The 25,975-nt window shown below is 39.5% G+C and overlaps 1 protein-coding gene across 1 annotated transcript in view; it reads left to right on the forward strand.

Moving 5' to 3' along the window:
- AFF2 (ALF transcription elongation factor 2) overlaps positions 1-25,975 on the forward strand; it is a 338,660-nt gene that overhangs the window by 286,157 nt on the left and 26,528 nt on the right. Inside the window, exons 10-13 of the mRNA XM_058848030.1 lie at positions 15,023-15,185; positions 15,700-16,719; positions 18,803-18,924; positions 25,139-25,370. Coding sequence (XP_058704013.1) covers positions 15,023-15,185; positions 15,700-16,719; positions 18,803-18,924; positions 25,139-25,370 — 1,537 coding nt within the window. The remainder of the gene's footprint in view (positions 1-15,022; positions 15,186-15,699; positions 16,720-18,802; positions 18,925-25,138; positions 25,371-25,975) is intronic.

The raw sequence follows: 25,975 nt of genomic DNA on the forward strand, positions 1-25,975 counted from the left end.
GTCCTATTTCAGACTTTGTCTCATTGCTCCTTTCATCAATTGCTTCTTTAAGCTCTCATTTTCTTTTCTCTTTTCCTTAGAGCCACACTTGCAGATAATCTCTTTTTTGTGTTTAATGCCCCCCACATGTGGCATCATGGGTCTTGCCCAGCCCAGCACTCCAGCAGTGTTGTCACAGGTTCAAGGCATGGTGTAGAGTCTATGAAGGTACCCCATACCCACACCAATCTGCTGCTCACACGCCCCTTCTCTTAAAGCATAGATTCCATTTCCCCTCATATGTTGGCCAGCTTTACTGTGAAGAAAGAAATGGCAGTGGCAAGTTGTCTTGCCTATCCCACTTAAATATCTGTTCTTCAGATGATGAGCAGCTCCCCTGTGTATGACCAGCCACGACTAAGCTGAGAAAGATCTGCAGAAAATGTCTTTCTCCCGAGTCTCTTTTATTGCAGCACAGAAGTGCAAGTGACTGTGGGATGGCTGCACTAAGTGCATGTTTATACAAGTCAAACAAAATACCGTGAAAATCGGGACTGTACCTAGTCCCAGAGATTTGGACTCTCAGGGTTGATTTCTGTCAGAGTTGATACATTTTCTGGGAAATCAGTTTACTACTTGCTTACAATTGGCAGCCCAAACCCCAAATAATTGACACCAGTGTATTAAAACATGGCACACTCCTAGGGAAAAACAGTACCTGCATATAAACTTTGTAGCTTTGTGGTTGCCCTTGGAGCTTGTCTCCTTGTTAGACTTGGAGCTTGAAGGCCAGCATAATTTTGGTCTCTACCTTCCCAATAAAACTTCTTTTGTTTTTCATTCATGCCTATGTTGTTTTGCTGTTTAATTTAATTCCATCTGTAATCTGCTTTGATAGTATTGCCTTCAAGTTCCTGAGGTGGATTTGGACTGATGAATGCTCACAGCTTCCTTCATCTTTATCATCCTCCTCTTCCTACTTTCTTTTTCTACTTTTATTCCTCTTTCTTCTGTTCTTCCTCCTTTTCCTTTTTATTCTCCTTTTCCTTTATCCATGTGTGGCTAATTGACCACACCTCTGGAAGGAATTATCTACTTCTGCTCAGATTCCTTCTGGTTCCCTGGCTGGAGGAGGATTCTGTCATGCATCACTAACTCAGACACTGTGAATTGGATGCCACTTTGTCCCTCACTGCCAGCTCAACCTCCTTTAGAAGTCGGTAGTTTATCCTATGTAAGTATGGTCCTCTTCAGTGTTGCCAGCCAGTTTCTATTGTAGTGTTCCACCCTGCAGCCCACAGAAATCCCAAGCCTTTTTTCCTGAAGATCTGGTTTCCTGAAGTTTAGGAAAGTAGTTGGCTTAAATTTTTTGTTTGTTGTATGGTATTATTTCCTGTTCCCAGGTCTTAACTTGACCTTCAGATGGCACTGAGAACTGCTGCTGTAATTGTACATGGCTTGTGACAGAGGTTAAAAGAGAATAAGTCATCTAACTTTGGTTGCTGCGAGTTTTGAGAAATTATATTGCAGGTGTTGAATTATAGCTGTATCTTTGACATGCTCAAGGAATTTTTGTGCCTGCTGACTTCTGCAAAGTATAGTCTGATAGCATCTCCTAACAGCTCAATATACTCCCAGGAGTACTTGAGCTGAAGCGGTTTTAGTTACATTGCAATCAGTGTAAGGGGGGTAAAAAAAAAACCAAAAAACCTTTAACACTGAGACTGGAGGGACTTCCCCTCCATGTTTCCTTCCTTCTTTTGGGCTGCCTGGCAGCTGCTCTATACATACTCCATCCCCAGATGTTTTGATAACATTAACATCTCTGCTGATAAGCACTAGCAATATATCAACAAATAAAAGTGAAAAGTAAATAATCACTGTCACCAGAAATATAGTTGAAATAGTTGAGACACATTTTGAAATGTAGGTGAGAGTTTGTCATCCTTGAAGAACCCAAACCCTCATACATGCTGCTATATGGCTACAGGCACCTGTGGGATCTGATAGGAAGACTGTCAGTGGTTTTTCATTTGCAAGGTGCATGCATCTCTTTGTGTATTCCCTGTAAAACATCTGAAGACAGTGGAAGAGGCATTAGCAAGATAAATGCACGGCCAAACCCCAAAGAGAGAGTACAGATTGGTGTTAGGAGAAAAAAATTAATTGTATTTTATGCTTAACAGTCTACTACAGAAAACTAGTTCAGAGGGAGAATGATGCTAAGTGTGAGAAGGAGTTCTTTTTTCATAAGGCGTTCCCTGCCTGAATCTCATAAAGCCAAAAAGAACATCTCTAAGGCTTCTTCCCCCCACTAGATAATGGTTTCATCCTTTGTTTTCTTTTGTTCCTACTTGCACCATTGGTAGCAGCCTACAGGAAGAGGGGTGGGGAAATATATTGATTCTGCAAAAATCACTGTAGGAAGAATAGCCAGAACATAAATGATACTGTTTTGGCTTCAAAAGGGTAAGCAGGTGTCTCAGGAGTCCCAGAAGAGCAATATGCGAGCTTGTACAAACAACCTCTGAATTACGCCTGTTTGTTATTCACATAGAGTTGAAACTGTCTGAATTCCTCAGTTCCCAGAATTCAGATGGTGCACAATGGCCCATAATGAACAGCACCTGTGCTTACCTCAATTACCACACAGAGCTGAACAACAGCAAGAAGGCCTTTCAAGAATATTTTTTCAATAATAGATTTAGTTACATCTTTCATAATTGGATTCAAAAGCTCAAAATTTCATTTTGCAACTTGTTCATGAAATTTGTATGAAAAAGTCTGGCATTTATTCAAAAGAAATACTCTATGAACAAGAAATTGCAAAACAGCCAACTGCTGGTAACTAAGCAGCCAAATTATAGTCTATGCACTTGGCAAATACACCATCTTTTTTATTATTTCAATAATTGAATTTCTGTTAAAGCATGGAGCATAATTTAACATCAGGAATTTATTTATAATACAATAGTGTTACAGTAATAAATGCATTATTATTGTCACTTTTAATGGAGTCTTATATATTCCCTCAGAGACTATGTGGCAGACTCTGAGACAACCACTGCATCAGTGTTGTTTGTAGACAATTGAATTAATTGGAGACAGGGTCATTAACTCGACCTGAATACCTCTGATTGCTTCTGTAAATAAGGTTAGAGAGCAAATGGCTAATCTTTGTTGTCATTATAGATTCTTTTTACATTTTCACACTGCCTTGTATATTAAGATCATTTTGCTAAGCAGCTTTCCAGGCTGTCGTCGTGTTTACGGTACTGTCTTGCATGGCATACAACCATAATTGTATTACACTTACATTTCATTTCCCATATCTATATAAAACATGATACTAGAGAAAGACCTATTCTGAATTGCAGCACATAAAAACCATTGGACCAACAAATTAATAAACCAAAATGAATAAGCTGTGGCATTAAAAAATAATCAAATTACAAAACAAAAGTTGATTTTGTTTGCTTTTGTTTGAAAATTCCAACCTGCAAGATTCGCCAGGGATAATATAATGAGTCCATTACTCAGTTGGGAACTTGACCTGCAAGGCCAGGTCTGTGTACACCAGCCCATGAGTTGTTACTCAGACTTTTGGCATGGGTTTCCTTGGAAAATGAGCAGCAGGCTGTCATTAAATCACAGATAGAACACAGATATATCTCAAGGAGAGATCCTAAAAAAGGGGTTGTGAGCATTCTGTTCCATTTCTCAACAAACTTAATAAATAATGTAGCCTCAGAGGCCTAGGAAAGTATGTGTCAGGAGCAAGAGACACTCTAAACTTGTGAATGTCAGGTTCACATTGAACTCAGGGACACCAGCTTGTCATCACTCCCATATTCCACCCTATACTTAAAAAAACACTTTGCTTTCTCAGAAATGGCCTTGTAAGTGGAAGAAAACAGCTGGCAGTTTATAATTTGCCGGCTACTTGGATGTATTTTTTCATTCTAAACTTATATGCAAGATGGGCTTGAGCCCAAACCCCAGATATGCAGTGTGAGTTATCTACACTCAGGCAGCAAGTGTGGGATCCTGAGTCCATCTGTAACCTAGACGCTAAGAGATGTTTTATGAATTCAGATTCAAAAATAACAGCCTCTCCACTTAAAAACTTGCAAGAAGAGCTTTCAGCTTCAAAACTCTGCCCATGTCAAACTTGTATTGACAGTCTGTTGGTGCAGGAATCCAGCCTGACTGTGGTGGGAGGAACATGCTGCCACACCACATTTTCTTTCAGCAGTCTCTGCACCGATCGCTTATAAAAAACATTTAGGAATGTTGCTTCACTTAAAAAGCAAAGGAGGAAACAAAGCAGTGAATAGATGCTAAACTGCTCCAGTATGTTGAAGGTATCATTTGAATTTACTGTCTGGCATTGTAGGTTTTGCTCTGCAAAAAAAGAGGGATCAGCCAAGCAATGTCATTACTGGACAAGATCCAGCTTAGCACTGATCTGAAATTCAGGGTGAGCTTTTTCGCTTTAGCTTTTGCTTTTTAGGCCAGCATATCTGTGTGTCTCCCTGCATATTTTCAGGGATGCAAGCACTGATGGTGTTCACCTCAGACCTTGATGTTGAAGCAATTTGTCGTGTTCCACCTTGGACCATTTGTGTTACCATCTGCTGCAGGGGCTGACTTTGGAGCACCGTCCTTCATTAATGTAGCTTTATTGCCTATGATATCCCAAATACTTCAGGTAGAATTTGAGAGGGTGGGGTATTTTCTAAGTGTAATGCTGAAAATAAGTCACTACTTCTCCACTTCCATGCTGGTAGAGTGACATCTTGCTACTGAGTTTTGTCAACAACAGTAAAAAGAGTTTCATGTTATCAGTAACCTCCATGCCACACTAGAACATTTAGAGATTGAGGCTGTCTAGGCAGATGTGTGAAGAAGACATTTGCACCTTTCTCAGGGAATGATTATCAAGCAGAAAACAATATGAAGTGCAAGAGAGATGAACTTTGCCTATTTACATCTGTATTGATAAGGGAGTTGGGTTTTCCTTACCTTTGCTTGTTGGCAGACCTTCAACAAATCATCGCTGTTACAGTAACCCTTCTTGAGTCTGGGGAAAATGGATGGTAGTAATGTTGAAGAGTTCATTTCTGGTCACTCAGGAACATAAATGTCCAGAAAGAAACCATCTTAGGTAGAAGGTTTTTAAGAAAAAATAATATAACTAATCCTAAATATCTAAATAATTTTGTCCATATTTAGTGTTTTTCAAGTACTTCCTTGACAAAATCCACTTTATGCTCCGGATTATGGTCACTCTTTTCCTGAAGCCCTCTTGAGGAATACAGTGTTTGCCTACTCCCAGGCAGATGTTCAGTGCCTCTGCCAGGCATCCCAGTTTCTCAGCCTGTATTAAGAAAGCAGGCAGTGTGACACTTCAGGAAGGCATCCAGTGTTAATTCTGGCAGTCCCAGCTATTTTCTCCTGTCTAAATGAAAGCTGGCTCCAAACTTGTCCTCATCCTGCACACAGGCAATGCAATCCCTGTGTTTGCAGTGTTTTGACTTGGCTCCCACAGAGTCAAGTGGTGCTGAGCACTACCAGCTCCCTCTGGCAGGCATGGAGCTCTGTTTGCCCACAAATCCCTGCAAGTAAACGCAGAACCTATTAGGATCTTCCTTTTATTTGGGGATTGATGTAAAAGGGTGAAAGGAAAGATTTTCAGCCACAAAAGGTTACAGAATTAAAGATTCTCTTTCCTTTTGCTGTCATTCAAAATAATAAGCATAGAAAATTCTGTTTAAAATAGATGAGCCTTTATGACTTACAGGGTTTTCGTGTCTAAGATTTAAGATTTAAACATGACAGTGATAGTATTAGGCAAAGTGTGAGAGCAGATACTTGTAGCAAATGTCATTTTTTTTCTGACTGTTTATTAATGGTCTTTTGTGATCTGTAGTGAATGTTGTGAAAGATCTTCGGGTCCATTTATCACTCAGAGAAGCACCTTTTTTTCTTTAATACCTACATATGTCATAATTAAGGGTAGATTCTGCTTAACAATTTAGCTCTGTTTTAACATAAGATCCTTCAAGATGATATTTAATCCCAAGTAGATTTGATACCTTTTTTTAAGTCTATAAAACAAAGTATTATGTAATTGTCTAAAATCAACAGCATTAAAACATATTAAACATAAATATAAAGAAGGTTAAGATTTTCACTCCAAATTGAGCCTTTTGCCCCATTTTAAAATGAATTGTAAGGAAGATACTTACGTTTCAACATGCAGCTTTATTAATATTTTACTAGACAGCTAGTAAAACATTTGTTCAAAAAACAAGTCATATGTGCTGAAGTACATCTTTCTATCCATGAAAGACTCCAGTGGTGTGCCATAAATTCATCATGTGCCTTTAGGAATACTTCTTTAAAAACCATTTCAGAGTAATTGCCCATTATTAATAATGAGGATTCCTTTTTACTGTTATGGCAGTAGCAGTGAAACAAAGTGTCTACTTGTGGTTTTCATGAATGCCTGTGTACTTCTGTCCCTGTTACTACAAATTCAATCGGATGAACATAAATATGCTGGGAGTCTCACAATACTATATGTATTAATAACGGGAGAAAGTGCCAGGAATTCAATTTTGGCTGTTGAATCCCAGGGAGACACAGGAATTGAACGAATATTCTGAAGTGTGGGACTGGTTCTATAACCACTGGGCTGTCTGTCTCCACTAAGGTGCAGCAGGCATCTCCACAGAGGCAGATTATTTGTGCCTTAGTTGTTTAAGTACATGCCTATGACCAACCATGCCTGTAGCATCAATCCTGCTGTTTCATGCTTTCTGCAGTGCATAATGCATGGAGATTGGTACCACTTTGTGAGCAGCTGAAGCTCATTTAGTAGTGTATTACCCAATTTGTTCTGATTATACTTAGTTTTTATCTCTGCCTCTTTCTGTATTGCCTGTTTCACTCATCGTGCTCCTGACAATAACTACAGTTGGAGCAATCTTGGGTCTTTTCTAAATCAGAGCAGCTTTAGCATCCTTCAACAGGCTTTTTCCCCTCCTCTGGCTTGTGTTCCAAATCCCTCCCGTTTGCTCTGATCTCAAACTGGTTACACTGCTGATCTGCTCTCAAGGGGTTCACCTGGAAAGGAAATTGTCCCATGGTTTCATGAGCTCATGTTGGGACACTTATTCAGTGCTCAGGTGTAAAGGACTGTGTGAGTGCCATAAAGCTTTGGAAAATCAGGATATTGGTGCTTTTGGCACCTTTTCAAGCTCAGAGGGGTTGTTTTATATGGATAGAGAAAAAAAAACCCTGCAACTTTCTAATGTTTTCTTACTGCTTGGTTGCTCAGCATAGTAAAATTAGCTTTCCTCAGATAACAGATGAGACTGGAAGTGTTGAGGAGTTGGAGGTGTCATGTCGATCCATCTGCACCAGTGTGATTTGGTCCCAGAGCCTGCAGTTCTCTTCCCACTGGGCTCTGCAAGCTGGATTCCGTTTTCAGTTAGAACTGAAGCAGAACCGAGTGAGAATGAGAAGGGTAGTTCATTTGGAGTGTTACAGTCCCAAGTTTCAGCTATGCATGAATGAGGAAAAACACAACACTTTCACTTTGGATGTTGGTTTTTTTATTTTGTGACCACACTTGGACTTTCTGTTGTAGTAAATAAAATCAAAATAAATAACTGACTCTTTAAAAAAACATTTTATGTTCACTTGAAATTGTGAACTGTAGAGGGGTGAATACGTGCTTCTGCACTTCCACAGAAGATTCTCAAAGTGTACTGAAAGATGCAGTACTCCAGGATTTCCTTAGTGGAAAATAAAAGTTTCTATGTATCAATCTTCATATCTAGCTTGATTCAGTAGGGCAATATTGATATAATAAAGTTGTTCCATTTATATCAAGTGAGACCCTTTGGAGTCTCATAGTAACAAAGAGTATTCTTGTTCTTCCAGATGCCAGGCAAATAGTAGCACATCAGGGCACAGTACAAATAATGCTCTCTGACACTTGAATCTATTCACTAAAATACTGTACATCAAAAAGCCTACATACATAGCATTCTCTGAATAATATCATGCTCAGAAAATTGTTTCTAAACTCTGAGGTGAGCAAAGTGATGCATGCATGAATCATAGATACAATATTGCTTTTAATATGCAAAATCCCCTTCTCTTCTACGTCAAGTGTGTATAACAGAGCTGTGATATTGGAAGGAGAGTCATTACCATACCAATAGTTCAGAAAGTTTTTTATGTGCACCATTAGAGATGTGGCATTAAAATTCCTCCTCTTCTGTTTGTTTTTTTATATCATAGTTTGATACACCTGTTCTTTATCACAGGTGTGATGGAGTCAGAATTTACTGAAGCCCAGGAATAAAAACTGGAAAAGAGTCAGAGGAGAACAGTAGAAGCAGTGCCACAGTTAAAGTCACATTGCAGATGTATATACACAGTTCCACCTAGGATTTGTGGCTAATGTAATTCTTTATTGGAAGGCTTTGACCTTGTTACGGGTTCTTGGCAGCTTTTCCCCACTCTATTCATTACTAATGCAAGCTGTCAATCACTTTAGTTCTGCTTTGACATAGATTGTGGCTCACAGGAGTTAGCTCTGTCATTCTTTTTATTTCTTTCAACTTTACTATCCTTTTTTATGGTCTTTAAAGCTGGAACTATAAAAGAGTTATATATATATGGAAAAAATCTGTTTCAGCAACTCTATCAACCTTGTTATAAACAGTCTTTGATTAAAACAGTTACTTTTGAACACAGTAAAATGAGACTGTGGCTTTTTACATACAACATCTTGTAAATTACCCTCCCCCTCAAAATAAACCAGAGCTCCTACTTGCATTACAGTGCTCAGGATTGATACAGGCAGATCAGCTGCTACATCCTGAATAACAGAGAGGTTTTCCCTTTCCATGTGTTTTGACAAGAGAGAGCCATCATAAGTGATGTCTTATTACATGTGCTAATGTTAGCTGAAGCAACAATTTCCACACCTTATTTCATTTAATTGACCTAGGTGCTGATTAATATTTTAAAAGCCTTGATAAAGGTTTTCAGTTTCTGCATCAACCCCATCTTTGAAAGTTCAGATTTGAATCCTACCAGCCTGATGTTAAATAATTTAATACTAACCAATGAAAAGGCAGTGACCAAATCATCCAGAGAAATCCTTTTCTTTAGAAAGCAATCTAGTGGCAGGGGTATATAAGTTTGAAGATAAAACTATGAACAGTTCATTATAAAAAAAAATGGCAGCTACCTTTCAAATTAGAAGAGAATATTACTTCCTGGTAATGGTGTAAGAATAGAAGAGAAATAAAACTGCATTATTGAACAGTTATGGTATTAAATTCTGACACTAAATATTAATCTGCTAGGTGCTGCACTATTATCTGCTAGAATAATGAAACAGCCTTTTTTATGCAGAATTCAGTGAGTCCAGCAATTCCAAGTAATGCCCATCAGGTTTTCAGTTTTTCTGTAGAAATAGATCCAAAGGGGAGGTTGGGCTGGCTTCTGAACATCTCGGGAGGGTTTGTTCCTCTGTCTGCTCAAATAAAATGTAGGGAGTGGGACAACAACAGTATCCAAATAAGAGCAAGAGTTTCTGTCTACTCTGGTAGATGCTGCAGAGTGCTTGAGTGCATAAAAATCTTGCTCAGAGCTGAGCGTCCAATTTCTAGTGCCCTGTGCAATCAGACTCTTTGTTCTCAGGAATTTGCATTTTAAATAGACAAGCCAGATTAAGGATAGGCCACATAGCCTCTCTTACTCAGCAGGAACTGATGTGCAGACATATTTTCTTCTCAGACAAAAAGCAAAATTCATCTCAGTCACAATCCGGTGCCTCAACAGGAAGAACAACTACTCTGTCAAGTCTGAAGTCAGTTTTCCAGCACAGACCTTACCCTTTCCAGATTTCATTGGTTGAATTTTCCCTAAATATAAGCTTGTGCAGTAAAGCAGTAAAGCAACCTTTGCTTCTAATGGAAATACATTGCCTACATGGATGTACTGTTGACTTACTGGTCAGTTCCCATCTACAGTTTCCCCCTTCCCTGGAACATTCTGCTTTCTATATGTTCACATTTTGGTTTGTGAGTACAGCAGTGAAACAAGTGGCCAATTCTTCATTACCCTAAAAAGGAAGGGTTAGAGTGAATAAACCTATTGTTGTATAGCACATCTATTTGCCAAATTCTCCTCACAGCAATTAACATGACTATATCTAATTGGGAAAAGGTTCAGGGAGATAGCTAAGGATTTGTTAGGAAGTTTTGTTCCTTGATGAGTTTTACTGCTGAATTATACCTTTTTTTTTTTTTTTTACATCTGTATTTGCAAGGTTAGAAGTTTATTATTTTTCTCGTAGAGCTGGAGTATTTCACATTATCTTTGTTGTAGCTATCAGGTTTAATTTTGAAGATAATTTATAACAGTAGAGTAAATTATATGTTAAAAACAATATAATGGTCCAGATGACAACAAAAACAAACAAAAAAAAGCATAAGCCACATATCTATCAGGCCTTCGGTTTTCTGTGCAGCATAATGATCCAGACACATAATACTGCCATGTCTGCTTTAATTTGCTTTGAAAAAAATAAGCCATGAATTATAAAACAGACAAGCTTCAAGATGACTTGGGCAGACCACCTGTACCAGTGAACTGCAGTGAAGGATGGTTGGCATGTGATGAGGTCAATGCAGCTCCTCACCAGGGGCCATCAGCAGCCACACACCTGCAAGTCTTAGCTCTGTAGTTGTTTGAGCTCAGCAAGAGCTGAAAAATACTCTGGGTACTGGTGGTGCTGGTGTTTGTCCCCTCTAAGGCATTTCTCATCTCATACTTTGTGGCCATGCTGTGCACAAATATCAGGGGCTAGGGGAATGTTTGCACTGCAAAAGCACAAGGGAGATGGGTGAAGGTGCTGCAGAAGAGCTTCCTTCCATCTTGCTTCCAGATGTGCAGGTCTTCTCTGTTAGAAAGGATCCCAGCTTACCAGTCTAGAGGCAGCTAGAGACATTGTCATGGTGACCTTTGTGAGGGACAGGGGACTGCTTCCCCTTCCTCCTGCGGTATGGGTGTCACTCCAGGGCTCTCACCTCCATGGCACAAGAGGAGTTACATGGGAGAGGGTGAGCAGCCACTGATCCATCTGGCCTGAACCATGGGGGTCTCCCTGCCGAGTCACTTGGCATCTTTGCTCCCAGCCTGGTCGGTGCTCTGGGTCAGGGCAGAGCACGTCTGACTGCCCTGCAGGACTCAGCTCAAGTGCTGAGCATAGGGCTTGGAAAATGAGGAGAACAAACTTAAAAGGAGGGCAAAACTGATGTTTCTATTAACTGCAGAGAGGTCTTGCACTTAGAGAATGTGACAGGCTCACACTGAGTCTGAGGATGACTTTAATACCTCTGCTGTTTGCTTTGTGTGTTTGCACTGCAAGCTTTTTGGCCCAAGGACTGTGCCTCATCCTGTATTTACACAGATCCAGCACAGCGGGTGACTGGTCACAGTAGGAACCTCCAATCTCAAGTGATAATAATGGACTGGCTTTCTTCTAAGTGTTACTTACCCAAACAATGCTGTGTTCCATTGTGCAGCATTGTTTTTATTAATTTAATTTTTTTTTTTAGTTCACATGAAATAAAAACGTTGTCCACCCAAACACTGAGGAACAATATGAGTGCTCATCTCCTGCCGGGAAATAAAAATTCAATCGTTTCAAATATCAGTCCTTCCTGCTCCCTTTAGTCACTTTGAGGACTTGTGTCTGATTATAAAATGCTTTAAATCCATTTTAAACCTTGTCTGAACTGGCATTCCTTCTCTGGATCTTAGCAACATAACAAAGCTTGCTTTGAAAGTCTTCTCAAGAGGTAACCCCCAGTTCATGCAGTTGAAACCTATGTGAGCAAGCCCAGTTTATTTATATAACAGCTACTTGATTTGCAGAATCTAGCTCAACATCTTTCAAAATATGATTAAACTTTAAATCTGCAGAAATCTCTGGAAATAGTGCAAACCAAGTATTTTTTAACTAAGACATGCATTTTATTTGAGGAAGAAAATCACAAAAGGCAATCCAGAATATCTACTAAACTTATTTTAGTGGAAGCAAAAATATTCTTTTTTTATGCTTTTTTTGTTTGTGAAACGTATGGATACCTTTTTCTTCTCTGTTGAACTGCATTGAAAGAAGTTAATTGTGCTTGTAGCTATGTACAAGATCTATCTTTAGTATGGTGAGATGCTAGGAAAGGCATTTTTGTTCTTACCTGATTGTTTTGCAAAGCATACACAGTTGCACTCAGTCCAAAGTACATGATGAAAATGAATGCTTCTACTTTAGGTAGAGGATCAGCAGTGATGCCTTCAGCATGAAACTGCCCAGTGTAGCCAAGGCATAATTTTATTATCCCAGGTGAAAGACAAATATGACCTCATTGTGTTTTGTATGAAAAACATTATTTTGAGCCTGTCTGGTTCCTGCATGCTTGCTGAGCTGTTACTCAGTAATGTTTGGCACATGGTAGCTTTTTCTGAGGCTGATGTGCAGAAAGAAAATAATGCCAGTTTGGAGCTGCTATCTATTTCCATGGTTTTATTCTTGCCCCTTGAGTTCTTTGTCAGACAGTTGCAGAATGCTCTGGAATGACTCCTGTTGTCTTGGGAGCTCATCCCAGCTACAGTGCTTGTCCCAGAGCACTAAGAGAGGTAAGTTGTGTTTAAAGGTGTCTGGCTGGGGCACTGCCTTTCCTTTCTTTGATCTTATATAAGGGGTGTTATTCTTTACATCAGTTGTCTTAATGAGAGCAGACGTGCCAGTCCTGAGAGCAGAGCATGTCCTTAGACAGATGTGCACAGATGTGTGTGCAGCCCCACACACACCTCTCTGTGTGGAGATCGCCCAGGCACAAACCACTCCAGAGAAGCTATCTTCTCTGATTTAGAGAAAGATTTAGGGTGAAAGTTGTTTTTAAATTAAAATTTCAGTCTTCTGATAATTCCATAAATAACACTTTTTTCAAGGCTGGTGCTTTATTCTGGCATTATAGAATAGAATTGACATTTGCCTCCTCAGTCTGGGGATTCTTGTGGTGTTTTCTATTTTATTCTTCTTGGAAATATTTGCAACAAAATATGAAAGCTCAGTTTTTATCTGTTAGTATTTTCCAAGTAGAAAATATAAGGCCAAAATTACAAGATATTGATGAGAAAGGCAAACACCCCTACAAACACATTTCCTTTTTCTTAACTTTTCTGTTGCCTTTTTTACTGTAAAAAAAATTGGATGAAAAATGTGTTTTCTTACGCTTTCTTGAGCTTCACTGAAAAGGAGGGATAAAGGAAGAAATACAAAATGGTTTGTAAAAGCAATTTCATTAAATAAAAAATGTAGGATCCATTTTAATTCAGCAATAGTTAGTTTTTCATAATACTTTTAGAAATACCTATATATTTTCATCATCTGTTCTTTGAATTGTCTTTTACATCCAGTTGAAATTTTCTAAGTAGCTCTACTTGAGTCAGTTGAGTAAGGAGCCGCTAGAAGAATTTAAAAAATAAAAAGGGGGATGGACCTAATGAGCAACAAAGTTAGTAATCTGTAGCAATTACCCAAGTGAGTAATTTTGTTTCATTAATGCACCCTAAAGCATCAAGCTGTTTTGACAATGGGCACTGCAGGGCCATTGCAAGGCTCAAAGAGACAGTTTTGTTACCAACCGCGGTGTAAGCGATAGGTTTTACCAACAAGGAGGGAGAAAAAGTAGCTTAGTGTAAGAAGAAAATTAAAGTCCATCTATTATTGTCAGAGAAGCCAATGGCAATGCTTGTAAAGATTCTACCAGAGCAGGGTCACACATCAGTTTGTTCCGGCTTTTCCTTTGTTGTTTTTTCCCCTGGCTTTTCCAGTTTCTTGGTTACTGTGTTTTTTTAAGACAGCATCTTGATGCACAGAGCATCTTGGTTTGAAAAGGGAAGGAAAGCATATACCTAGCTTAGTTGAATCCTTCTTGGAGGAAAATAGAAAAGCAGATGGAAACAGAGGCAAAGTTGCATTATACCTTGTAGACATTTCTGGATCACTCAATATGGGACACACACAGTGTATGATATATTAAGGTGAAGTATTGAATATCCATAAGGGCGTAGCAAATGGTGTCAATTTTCAAACACTTTGCTTTGTCAGCTTCACAAATTTAAAATCAATCATCAAAAAGTCCCTGTATAGATCAGCCAAAGAGACATATAACCTTATGGTTATCTCCCTAACAAAAAAGTTTAAATTAAAGATGAGGTTATAAAGACTCAGACTGGCAGAATTCTATAGTGCTAAAAGGTGGGGTCATCTGACCTTTCAGATTAGAAGCAAATGCTGAGGAGAAACAATAACACACAGTGCATTGCTGATAAACACATTGGAGGACAGTTGAACACACAGAAAAATAGATTTCCCAGAGAAGCTTATTTTCAGCATGAATGCTATTTTCTCACTTCATTATCATAAATATGAGAGGGGAAAAAGCTATAAATAAAAAATTCTCGAGCACTCCCTGAAGACTTGTCAAAATACGTAGTTTTTGTACACTGAAGTGTAAAAGTATTCATTAAAATTAATTTTTAAAGTGTACTGTCCAGTATTAGTTGCCTGATGTCCTTCCTTTGATCACAAATTATAAATGAACTCACAAAATATGAAGAAACCATAATTCCATAAATGAATTACTTAAGTGTGATTGTTAGCTTTTGCAATCGTTGGCCTAATGAGCTCAGGTTTGTGTCACTGCAGTGTTTCTTACTGGAGGGTGATGATGATGGTAATGTTACTAACATAATGTGTCCCATGAGTCACTAACCCAACCAGCTCCTCTGGTGGCTCCACAGTGGCACAGCTCCTGGAGCTCTGATGGGTCTGCACTGCAGGAGAGGGTGGTAACACTGAGGACATTCAGTGGGAGTGGGGCTCACTGGGAAACACTTAAAAAAGCCATGAGCACACTAAGAGAGGATCTTGTCCCTGCAGCAGTCTCCCAGTGCCAGTGGCACATGCCACTGGCTTGGCGCATTCCAGTGGCGGCTCTGGCAGCTCCAGCGAGTCCGAGAGCAGCTCTGAGTCCGACTCTGATAGCGAGAGCAGCTCCAGTGACAGCGAGTGCAATGAGGAGTCACGCAGTGCCACGCCAGAGGTAAGCCACTCAGCTGTCCCCAGAGGGGAAAGCATGGAGGGAAGCTAAGTCCTGCTCCCTGTTAGGCGGATGTCAGAGTTCTGTGCTGTTTGATGCAGTTGACTTCTTTTCCCTTTGCTGTTTCACATGTATGACCCACATACTCATTCTAGCTTTTGGAAGAACCTTTCTGGCCTACATTTGAGTTGCTTTAAAGAAATATTTAGATTTTTGCCAGTAGCTAGAGAAGATTTTATTGACACAGTATTCAGCTGGGACTAAGGATAGGCAACATGACAAAACTATCTCTTCAGGGACTAGCTAAACTTTTTAGTTGTATTAAATTTCTCCAGGGCCACATTGTAAACCAGATAAGGAAGCCTAATTAACCATAAATACTCCATAAATACTCCCATAAAACTAGCAGTCACCACTAGTTGACTGAAATAAAAGGGAACATAAAAAATGTTCTCTTTTAAAGGGAAAAGCACTGCTTCTGTCTGAGATTTGTTCCTTTTCGTCCTTCAATCTGCAGCCTGAACCCCCCTCAACAAATAAATGGCAGCTGGATAAATGGCTAAATAAAGTGAACCCCCCCAACAAGACCATCATCAACAATCAAAATGAACCTCACAGTGAGAGCAGCTCCCAGGCCCAGAGCAACCAGCAGCCTGAAGGGCCAAACAAAGGGAAGCTCAACAGCAGCCTCCCCCCGACTGATTCCAAAGACCGGGCGATCCTTAGTCCCATCCGAGAGAAAGCCAAACCACGAGTTTCCCAGAAAACCCCAGAGGCAAAAAGCTCCAAGCAGAAATCACCAGCTCATAATGAGCCAACTTCACAAAGGACTACCGGGAAAAAGCAACCCAAAAAGGTAGAAAGGACTTCCAGTGTAGAAGAGTATAACTGGCCCAAACCAAATAATACCAGCAACACTCCCAAAGAAAAAGACACACAGGAACCCCCCGAGCAGCCAAAGGTTCGAACTAAAGCAGCAGTTGGGAAGACAGCTCCAAGGAAAGAACCACGAACAAGCACAGGTCTCACTTCAGAGAAGAAAAAGTACAGAGGCCCCAGCAAAATTGTCCCAAAGTCCCGGGAGTTCATTGAAACTGATTCATCTACTTCTGACTCAAACACAGACCAGGAGGAGAACTTGCAGGCAAAGGTGCTGCCAGCCTGCACTGGGTCTGGCAGTGGTGTCAAAGTGAAGGATTCTGGCAGTAATATCCTCAGCGTAAGTAGCTTAACCAGCAATGGCAGTAACACATCCATTGACCAGACCAGCAATGATCTGGAGGAGCAGCTCTTTTCTCCTATCCCAATCGTACAAAATGAACTTCTGTCCCCACTGAGAGAATATGAAGAACTCAAATCTCTGTGGGTGAAAATAGACCTTAGTTTACTCTCTAGGATACCTGGACAGGAAACTTTTGAGACCACATCTGTGAAAAGTGAACCAAGAGAGGCAAATGTGAAACACAGGCGGCCATCTCGAGAGTCCCCTACCCCAGCAGCTGAAAAACCCTCCACAAAATCCAAAAGGAAACACAAAGTAAGTAATTTTCATTGTTTAAAGGAAAATGCTTGCATTTCTGAGCACCCTGGAGGTCAGGAGCAGAGGCAGTGGTTTCTCACTGGGGAGGCATCACAGCACTGAGGCTTTATTGGTTTTACAAAGGACAAACATTTACAAGTGCACTACAAATTAACATCAGAAAGTAGTGAAAAGCAAACCCCAGCTGACAAAATCAATAAACAATGTATTTTTTTAGATTTTTCTTACAAGCTTTTTCACTGTATTTGCTGACTCACCTATTAGTTTCCAGTGTTCTGTAATCTGGAGAAAGTGATGAGTTCATATTAGTACAGTTTCAGCCATACTCAGAAAATGTGACTTCTGTTTGGAAGGGAAGGGTTTATTGTCTGCAGAATTAAGGTGTTTTCACCACTGGTTTAAACAGGCTTCATCAGTCAGTGGAATGGTGCTTACTAATGCTTCTGGTGAATTCTGGTTTTATATTGTTTTGTGGTATGAACAAATATGATTCATAGAAATATAATTTACTTAACTAGCTGCATTCTCTGCACAGCTACCTGAAAAAAACAAATATATTTCGACTTAAGGCATTATGTTTTATCATGTGTTTTATGTTATTTATGCTCAAGGGTATCCTTCCTTGTGGGATATGACATTACACTTCAAACCAAATGTGTTTTCAGAAAAGAAACTGAGGTTTTATATCCTAAATGAATTTTTTTAGTCAGTTTTTCCAGCTGAAATACTTGTACTCTGGTCTTCCTGTGAAAATTCATCAGTGTATTTTTTTATACCCCAAATTTTATAAAACATGGTGAATATGACTTCAATTGTCTGTTTTGGTGGACTTCTTGAAATTCTAAGTTTGAGGAGTCCAGTGGTACAAGAGAATTAATCCAAGACAAAGACAGATGATGCCAGGCAGACATAAATGATGTTTTATGCATCGTTTGCCTTAATGAGTCACTGCACTGGCTCCTTCCCTGTTGAATTAAGTGAAAATAATCACGAATAAACTCAGCAGGTTTTTATTCAATTTATATTCTAGTTTCACACTACAGAGATGCAAGAAGGAAGGAGAAAAAAAGAGGAGAGGGATGTCCATACTTATGTATGTCTAAGTACACCAGGGTCCATATTATTATACCAAAAATAATTCTTGCTGGGTAACTTAGTGGAGTGTCTGTATCATGAAGAAGGAATCTTGACTAAAACACAAGTGTAGTATTGGCAACTAAAGTGAGGGCTCCCAGGGAAGAAAAAAATATAAGGGGGAATTAGATGAAAGTTGGAACCTTATAATTTCCTTAACTGAGACTTTGAATCAGAAAGTAACAAAATGGAGAATCTTGCTCAGGACCTCCAGCTAACATAAGCTGGACTCTGCATCAGCCCCTTCCATTGCAGTGTGATTGCTCACTGCTACCCAAGGGGAAACAAGCCAATTAGGATGACTTAAGGGTATACCAAGTGTTAAAGCAGGATAGAGAGAGACTAATTTGTGTTTCTAAATCATGCTATTAAAAGATTTATTTTAGTCCTCTACTAGTGACTAGAAGACTGATATAAAGGTTCTAGTGACAGAGCAATAGTCAGCTTTGTTTGTATCATTTCAGTTCAGGCACAGAAGTCATGCATCAGGGAGTCTTCCAATATCAAATGAGCTATTGCTGTTAATGACTCTCCCAGCTCAGTCCTCTGCTCCTAGTCCTGTGAGTAATACTTAATCAGAGTAGCTTTCCCATCAACTTCTATTAGGTCAATGAGTAAAAGCTATTTACTTGAATAAGGTTTGGTGCTATCAAGTCATTGCATCTAAATTATTAATTAAATTCCAGTGGACTACAGCAGATAACTTTAGCATGAGAGACATTTTGCATCCTAATTACCTGCTATGCCACATGTTCTATAACTTCATGTCATGTGTTTAGAGCACATTTAGCCCTGATTTCAGGTGACTTTCACTTCTCTTAGACCAGTAGGTTAACTGGTGCTGCTATAAAGGAAATACACTGAGATTCCATAGGTCCTGTCGATGGCCAGTGGAGTTGTACATAAATGCTGGATCTTTTATGCCCTGCCATTTCTGTTAAAACAGATGGAAAGCCTGGATACCTTTGCTGAAAGCAAGAAGCAGCGCCTGGAGGAGCCTCCTGCTTCCTGTCTGCTCCCACCTTGTATATCTCCAATACCGAACCACAGAATAACCAGCACTAAAGAGTAAGTGTATTTCTGACATCACACTCCTGAGGGATTTCACAGTACTGTTCTGTAAATATCTTCACTGTAGAGTCAGATGGGCCTTAAAGCCCATCAGCATAAGTGACAGAGCATTGGTATTCCCATCCATGAGGAAGGAAATCCACATGGTTTTGATGAGATTCATTCCTCCTTCTGATGGCCTGCAGGACTTCAGAATACTGCGACAATCCTGGTGCACTCTTCAACCTCCGTTCAATGTTCTTTCTTGCCTCTATTACCTTAAACCTCTGTGGACAGTGAATCCTGATAAAAGTGGGATTCATTTGATTGCCGTGAATTAATTTTTTTAAATCGTTTTCATGATAGACAGTTTGTTCAGTTTTATTGAACAAAATACTGAAATTGCCTCTTTGTTTTACCTGTGTATACAGCAATGCCAGGGGTAACCATCTCAAGTGTCTCAGATGTGTGCTTTGTATCTCAGCAGACACACCATCCAATAGTTTATGCCTTTCAGTGCCTTTCAGAGATGGCTATAATGCTTGAGCGAACAGGTGCCACATAAATAATAATTCTGATTTTAAGGTCACAAGGTTAACATTCTATAAATAGCCAAAGAGTCCAATTCCCTTTTGTGTCAATTTTTGTGCTTTTATGATTTTGAGATGAGGTCCTTCTTTCTGTTTTGCTCTAAGATAAGCAAAGAATCAAAATCACAGTGTGCTTCTGAAAACAATTTGAGGATAATATAGCTAAATTTAGATAAAATTCAAAAATAAGTTATGAAATAGTACAGTAATTTTAAAATCCTTAAAGAGGGTTGAGCATCATTTTATTTATTCTGGTGTCAAGATGGAGTAACTACAGTCTGTGAAGTAGCACTGCACTCAGCCACTGAGAAAATCAGAGCTGGAATCTGGAAAAGGAAGACAAGTTGAAAGTTACAGTGGGATCTGTAATGTGTTATATATTTGGTAAACATGGACATTGCCTGACTGTCGTTGCTAGAAATACAATGAGCAGAGATATATTGCAAAAGGAATCAAAGATTGTCCATCCCCAGCACCTCCACAATCTATTAAAACAAATCTTTCTATTCTTGTCAACATCAGGCCCTAAGAATCTACCCCCAATCTGATGTTTCTTAATTTGAGCTTGTTTTCCAGATCGTTAATTTGATTCCTCAGAGCTTTCAACCCTTTGGCATTCTTCCTTAAAACACAGTCGTGTCCATCAATAGTTACTTCCATATGCTAGTTTTTTCTCTCATCTGCCTGAAGTTTTGAACAAAATTTTCTGACTCCTTTCCTACCTCAGTGAGACCTGGATCACACTGCATTTGTTTTTACTAGTGTTTTCTGAATTTGCTTGAAGAAAATGCAATACTTTTTTGATTAAAGTTTTCAGTTCAGATTTTCAACTCCCAGAGACATGCAACTGAATATAGATTAATGGATTTCCCAAAAGATCAGGGAGCTGGATGAACTGTGTGAAGACAATTTCTTAGAAATTTAAATGTTCATTTTTAAGCATTCAGGAGTAATTCTGTTCTCCAGAGGGTTAACTAAATTTTTAAGGGGAGGCAGAAGAAAGTCCACTGTTCAAGGCCATGGGGGAAAATAACACTTCAGGAGTAAAAGGTTGAAAGACAGGCTTTACCATTTGGTCTTTTATTCTCAAAGTTCCAAGTTTCCTATTAGAACTCTCTATATAAGGACTTTGAGACAGTGTGATATAGTGATGATGTGTGATGATGATCTTCATCCCTTAAGGAGGTGTTAAGTCCCATGGTGGATGTTGTCACTTAGTAGGAAACTTGGGTGTCTTCTATTAGAACTTGATCCCTGTGCCAATAAGCCAAGTTCCCCAAGGCAGACCTGAGATTTTTATTAAGTTCTTTTAAAGGTACAAGAGTGTTTTTTACAGAAATACCATAATCTGGGCCAAAATTTGGAGGCATTCAGGAGTCAGGAGCAATCAGAAAATGCAGGTTACACCTGTGCTTTCACAGCTCCCATCATATGTCTTGCTGTGGTTTAGCACTTGGATACATTTCTCTATAGTCTTCCCCTAAATATATGGACTCAATAAAGCAAGCAAAGATGCACAATTAATCTTTAAAGGGTCATGTGTCTAATAAGGTCAATTATATGCCTAATTCCACAAGTTTCTGTCGCTACATGTATAATTTGAGTTTAGAAATTTCAAATGGTCACTTGTGAACTTAAAGAACATTTGCACAGAGAGCAGGTTTGTATTATGTAGTCATTGCATAAGCCATAATTACCTCTCTGTTCCTTCCCTCACATACTCAGGGGCTGATGGCTTTTCCAAAATCTGACTTGACACTTAAAATGTGCTGTTCAAACTATTGCCACTGTATTTTCCTTATTTCTGATACTTTACAGCAAATGAAGGAATAGATATTTCAGTGTTTTTATAGGAATACATTGAAACATTTCTGTAAAGCTGAATTTTTGTCAGATCAGCTGCCTGCTTTGCAGCAGAGGATTTATGTTTAGTTCCTTGACAGAGAAATTTCAATTTAAACATTAATTGTATGTACTGCTGAATCCCATTGATACATGAATATTTGATTGACAGACCCAGTCCAGACAGAGCACTACTCACCAGTATTTGGTTTTTTTGTAGTAACGCAGGGAATTATTTGCTGATGCAAACTGTGAATCACATTGGACTCACACCAGTGAAACATGCCCAGCATCTAGCAGGCATGCTAGACATCTGTCTGAGGCAAACACTTCTGCATTTCTGTTTTTCAAAATTTACCATTCTCTTTTATTTGACTTTTAGTTGAAGATGCACCTGTACTTGGCAATACATATTAGTCGATCCCTTGGGAAGTCACAGAGCATTCCTTTGGGTTCCTTCGTGGCACAGGCAGCATTCACGTCTATGACAATGACTTCAGCTCCGTTCAGGTGCTGCCCTATGGTCCAGCTAGTGTGGGAGTGACTTTTCCCTGTAAACCCCCTTCAGAAAGTCAGATCACCATCAATGTGTAGCATTTCATTGTGGGCCAGGGGAGCAGAGGCAAAAGAAAGCCAAGTGCCTGGTATAGACAGTGGCTTTGTCTCACTAACAGGCCAGATACCACTGCATAACACAAGGAGTAGATAAAGAAAGGACAAAGAAAGGCAGCTTGAAACATGAGAGTAGCTGCAAATTCTCCCTTCTTCATGCAATGGCCTCTTGATGCCTGTTTGCTTGCTTTCTGCCCTAAAAGAAACCAGCTGGGGAAAAAAAAAAAAAAGCAAGCAGATGGGGAACCTTTTCCCTCTTTGATAATTTGCCTTTTTTAGACACAAAAGATTAAACCCTGCAGCCACAAGACCATCAGTCCTGCTTGTAGTTTTTCCATGCACTTTTATTGTTGTCAGGAAAATTAATCCACAAACACCAGAGGTTTATGTCCAAAAAGGAGACAGAGGAGTCCTTTTACTTTATTCGAATAAAGGGAGAGGCCATGGGCCATTCCCCTGGGGTCTCTCCAGTTTTTGGAGGGCGCAGCCTCCTTTTATCCTAATTCCCGGCCGCTTGTCCCTTCTCCCTTTCCCCATAGGCTGAGGTACTTGAGAGGTACAGGCTTCCCGGAACGCCTGATACCTGCGATACCTTCCTCCCCCCTCCAATGCATAATCCCTTCTTAATTCTTAACTTTTGTGGAATTCATGGTGCTCTTCCAGTGCCTCTTTCATCTTTCAGTGGAATCTGTCCTATTGTTTCTGTTGTCTCTCACTGATAGCTGCATCTTATCAGCAGACCCACAGCTTGATTGTAAAGACAAACCCATCATTCCTCTCATTGTGTTTCTCACTAGATTTTAAATATATTTTAACAATTATGTCAGCAAATTAAACCATTGAGTCTCAGTAATTTTTGCAATAAAATAATTCAAAATTATCAATTCCTGCAGTCAAAGACCAGTTTCTTAGGCCATTAACAGCCGAAAGCAAAGTGACAATCTGGTTAACTGCTGGTAACAACCTATTTCATGAAGGTTATTGTTAACATAAATGCTTTAGTGTAAATCTGAGGGAGGCAACATTGCTAGATAATTATCAGCTTAATTCCTGCAAAAATATATAGGATTAATTGAGCAAGGGGAAGAAAAGAAAAAAAACTCAACAGACAATTAAAACTGTACTGTTGGGGGGATGGAGCTAAACATAAGTTATGTAGAAAAAATATCCTCTAGTACTTTTTGGTTTGTGGTTAATTTTTCCAGCCCACAGAGTGATTTATGTGCCAGAGTTGAGAAGCTGCACCTGTTCATTTGTTTACCCCATTTTATATCTGAGCCCAAAGATGAATTGAACGTACGAAGTTTTAAATAGTGAAGAGCTCCAAACTCTTCCGTGCACAGTGTCACGGAAAACCACTTTGCTCTGTGTTCCCTGCTATGAGTTCAGGGTTCCCTGTGCATGTGCTTGGGAGGCAGAGGGTTTGGGTTCTGCTCCTGGGTGTTTCTGTGGGTTAACTGTGTCTTCTTTGCAGCTGTACAATCCAATAACGTGTGCATGCTTTGTTGGGGCAGTGCTCACCCTCCTTTGGAAAACTTTTGTCTGGAAAAAGTTCAGAGTGTCATGAGCTATAACTATGGTAACTTGTCTGAGTTCCGAAATGCCCTTTGGGGGTGAGAAAGCAAACAGATGGAGCTTTGAGTGAGAACTTTCTGGAGGACATGTTGCAGGACCACATGTGCATCAAATCATTCTCCTTGAAGAACTGCCAGTCTATTCCAACATGGTTGTTTGCCTTTGATCTTCTTCAGACCCATGTCTTCCAGGCAGGACAGCATCTGTCCCAGTAAGGCAGTATGAATTTGAGCTTGTTTTATTTCTTCAGTCTGAAGATCTTTAATATCAGAGGGTTTCAAGTAAGATATTTCTAACTCTGCTCAGGTTGAATTAAAGTAGTTTTGGGTAGAGGAGCTATAAAACATGAGGAGTTTGTTTGATTTCACTTTTTGGTTTCACAGATCAGGCTAAAATATTTATGTATCACCAAAGGTCCCAGGTAGGGCAGAGACCAAGGAGTAGATATTGATACTGTCAGTGAAACTGCAGAAGAGGCCAGACTGAAATGAGAGAGAGCCCCTAAATGAGAAGTGAGAAGTAAGGGAACCTGTGTCACCTTCTCCTCTTTCCCATGTTACTTTGAGGCAAAGTAGATCGGTAATTCCTGACACTGACTGAAGGTGGGAACAAAACATAAGTTCTTGTTGACTTAGTTTCTTATTGAAATTTTATTCAATAATCATGAGAAGTAAATGATCATGTAGTGCAATATTAGATGTCTAACAAAATATAAAAATTCAGGTAATCTTCATTGACTGAGCTGGGACAGTAACTGAATTAAAAATCTTGGAGTAGATTAACATGTTAAGCAGTCAGTGAGGTGTTGGGTTTGGTTTTTCTCTTTTTTGATGAATTTGAGTGAAGAAAGGTCTACCAGGTTGTGATTTTTTTCTGGTTTTATTGTGCATCGCAGCTGCCATTGCTAGCCAGCTAACAATTTCTGTAGATAAAATAGACAATAGATTATTACATTGCTTGAGCTTTCATGTCAAAAACACATTCATTTTCTGAATCACATTCAATTCATCAACCAATATTTGCTCAAGGGCTTTTGCCAGCTACAACGTATCATTTTAATATAGTGTTGAACATTTGTTTCATTCTAGAGATTAAATAAGTATTATCTTGTTATGGTTATAATTTTGTAGTTGTTATAAATTCTATTTTTGGCTCATATGATGCCATGTGCTGTTTGGGTATTTTTTGCAAAGGTTGCTTATATGTGCCCTAATCCACCTCTTGAAAAGATTCTTAATGTTAAACACATAAATAGTCATACTTGATGTCAAAGGAACTAACCCTGTGCATAAAACTTTTCAGCACTTTGCTGAGTCAGAACCTCTATGAACTCTCAAATGAAGACTGACTCAAATTAGCATTTAAATTGGGTGCAATTTGTACTAATGCACTGCAAGTTGTCCTCCAAAGCAGGTTTCTGCAGTCACTGAAAAGGCAGAGGCACCTCTTCTGTTTTTGCTGCTGTCCCCTTGTGCCTTACCACAGAGGGCACAGGAGTGCAAGACAGATCGGAGGGCAGAGCTGGGTTCTCAGTAAAGGAAATGTAGAGCTTTGTGCTGTGGAGAATTAACCAATATTCTTGAAATGCAACTGTTTTTTTCTCTATGTCCCAGGAGCAATAGCTCAGTGAAGAAGGTGACAAAGAAAAGAGAAGATAAGCTGTTTCCTCCTCCCTTGTCCCCACTCTTGGATGATCCTGTGCACCGGCGGCACAGCAGTGACAGCGGCTCCTTCAGCCAGGAGCCCACTGTCACAAACACCTCACAGACCAGCAGCTCTTCCTCCTCTGTTTCTAAACACAGAAAGAATGAAAATAAATCTTCTTCTAACCCCAAAGGAATCTGTGTAAGTAACCAGCCTCAGTTGGTGGCAGTGAACAAGATAAAGTGAAATTAATTCAGCTTTATTCTGTTGGATTTTTTTCCACACAATGTGTATTTCTAAATGCTTTTGTAGCCCCACTCAGGGGGAGTGGATCTTTGCAGAGCCAGGCAAAGCCAGCTCTTGCAAGCTTCATTTTTAGGTCAGCATTAGGCATCTACTTGGCATTGTCTGTCCTTCCCTGAAGCACCTGGACCCTGAGCCTCAGAGAAGAGTCTCAGCAACCATCAAGTAGCTGAAATTAGTCCCTTAACTCTGTAGCTGCAACACTCACATTTTGAAAATAAAACTTCCAGAATATCACCTGAATAACTGCCCCAAATTCTCACCCAGAATTAAGCACTGTGGTCATACTGAATATTATAGCTCAAACTAAACAGACAATAACAATACCATAGTACACTCAGCATGCAAACCTCTCTCAGGTTTGCAGACTCAAAACAGTAAGGTTTATTTACACTTAATCTTCATTAATTATGTGTAAGCTTTTAGACAATTTTTAAATAGTTTTTTCCCCCAGAAAAATGTCACACTGTTAGGGCTATCTCCCCATCAGTGGTTCTCACAGA

Source organism: Poecile atricapillus, chromosome 12 (genome assembly GCF_030490865.1).
Source record: "Poecile atricapillus isolate bPoeAtr1 chromosome 12, bPoeAtr1.hap1, whole genome shotgun sequence".
Taxonomy (NCBI): Eukaryota; Metazoa; Chordata; class Aves; order Passeriformes; family Paridae; genus Poecile; species Poecile atricapillus.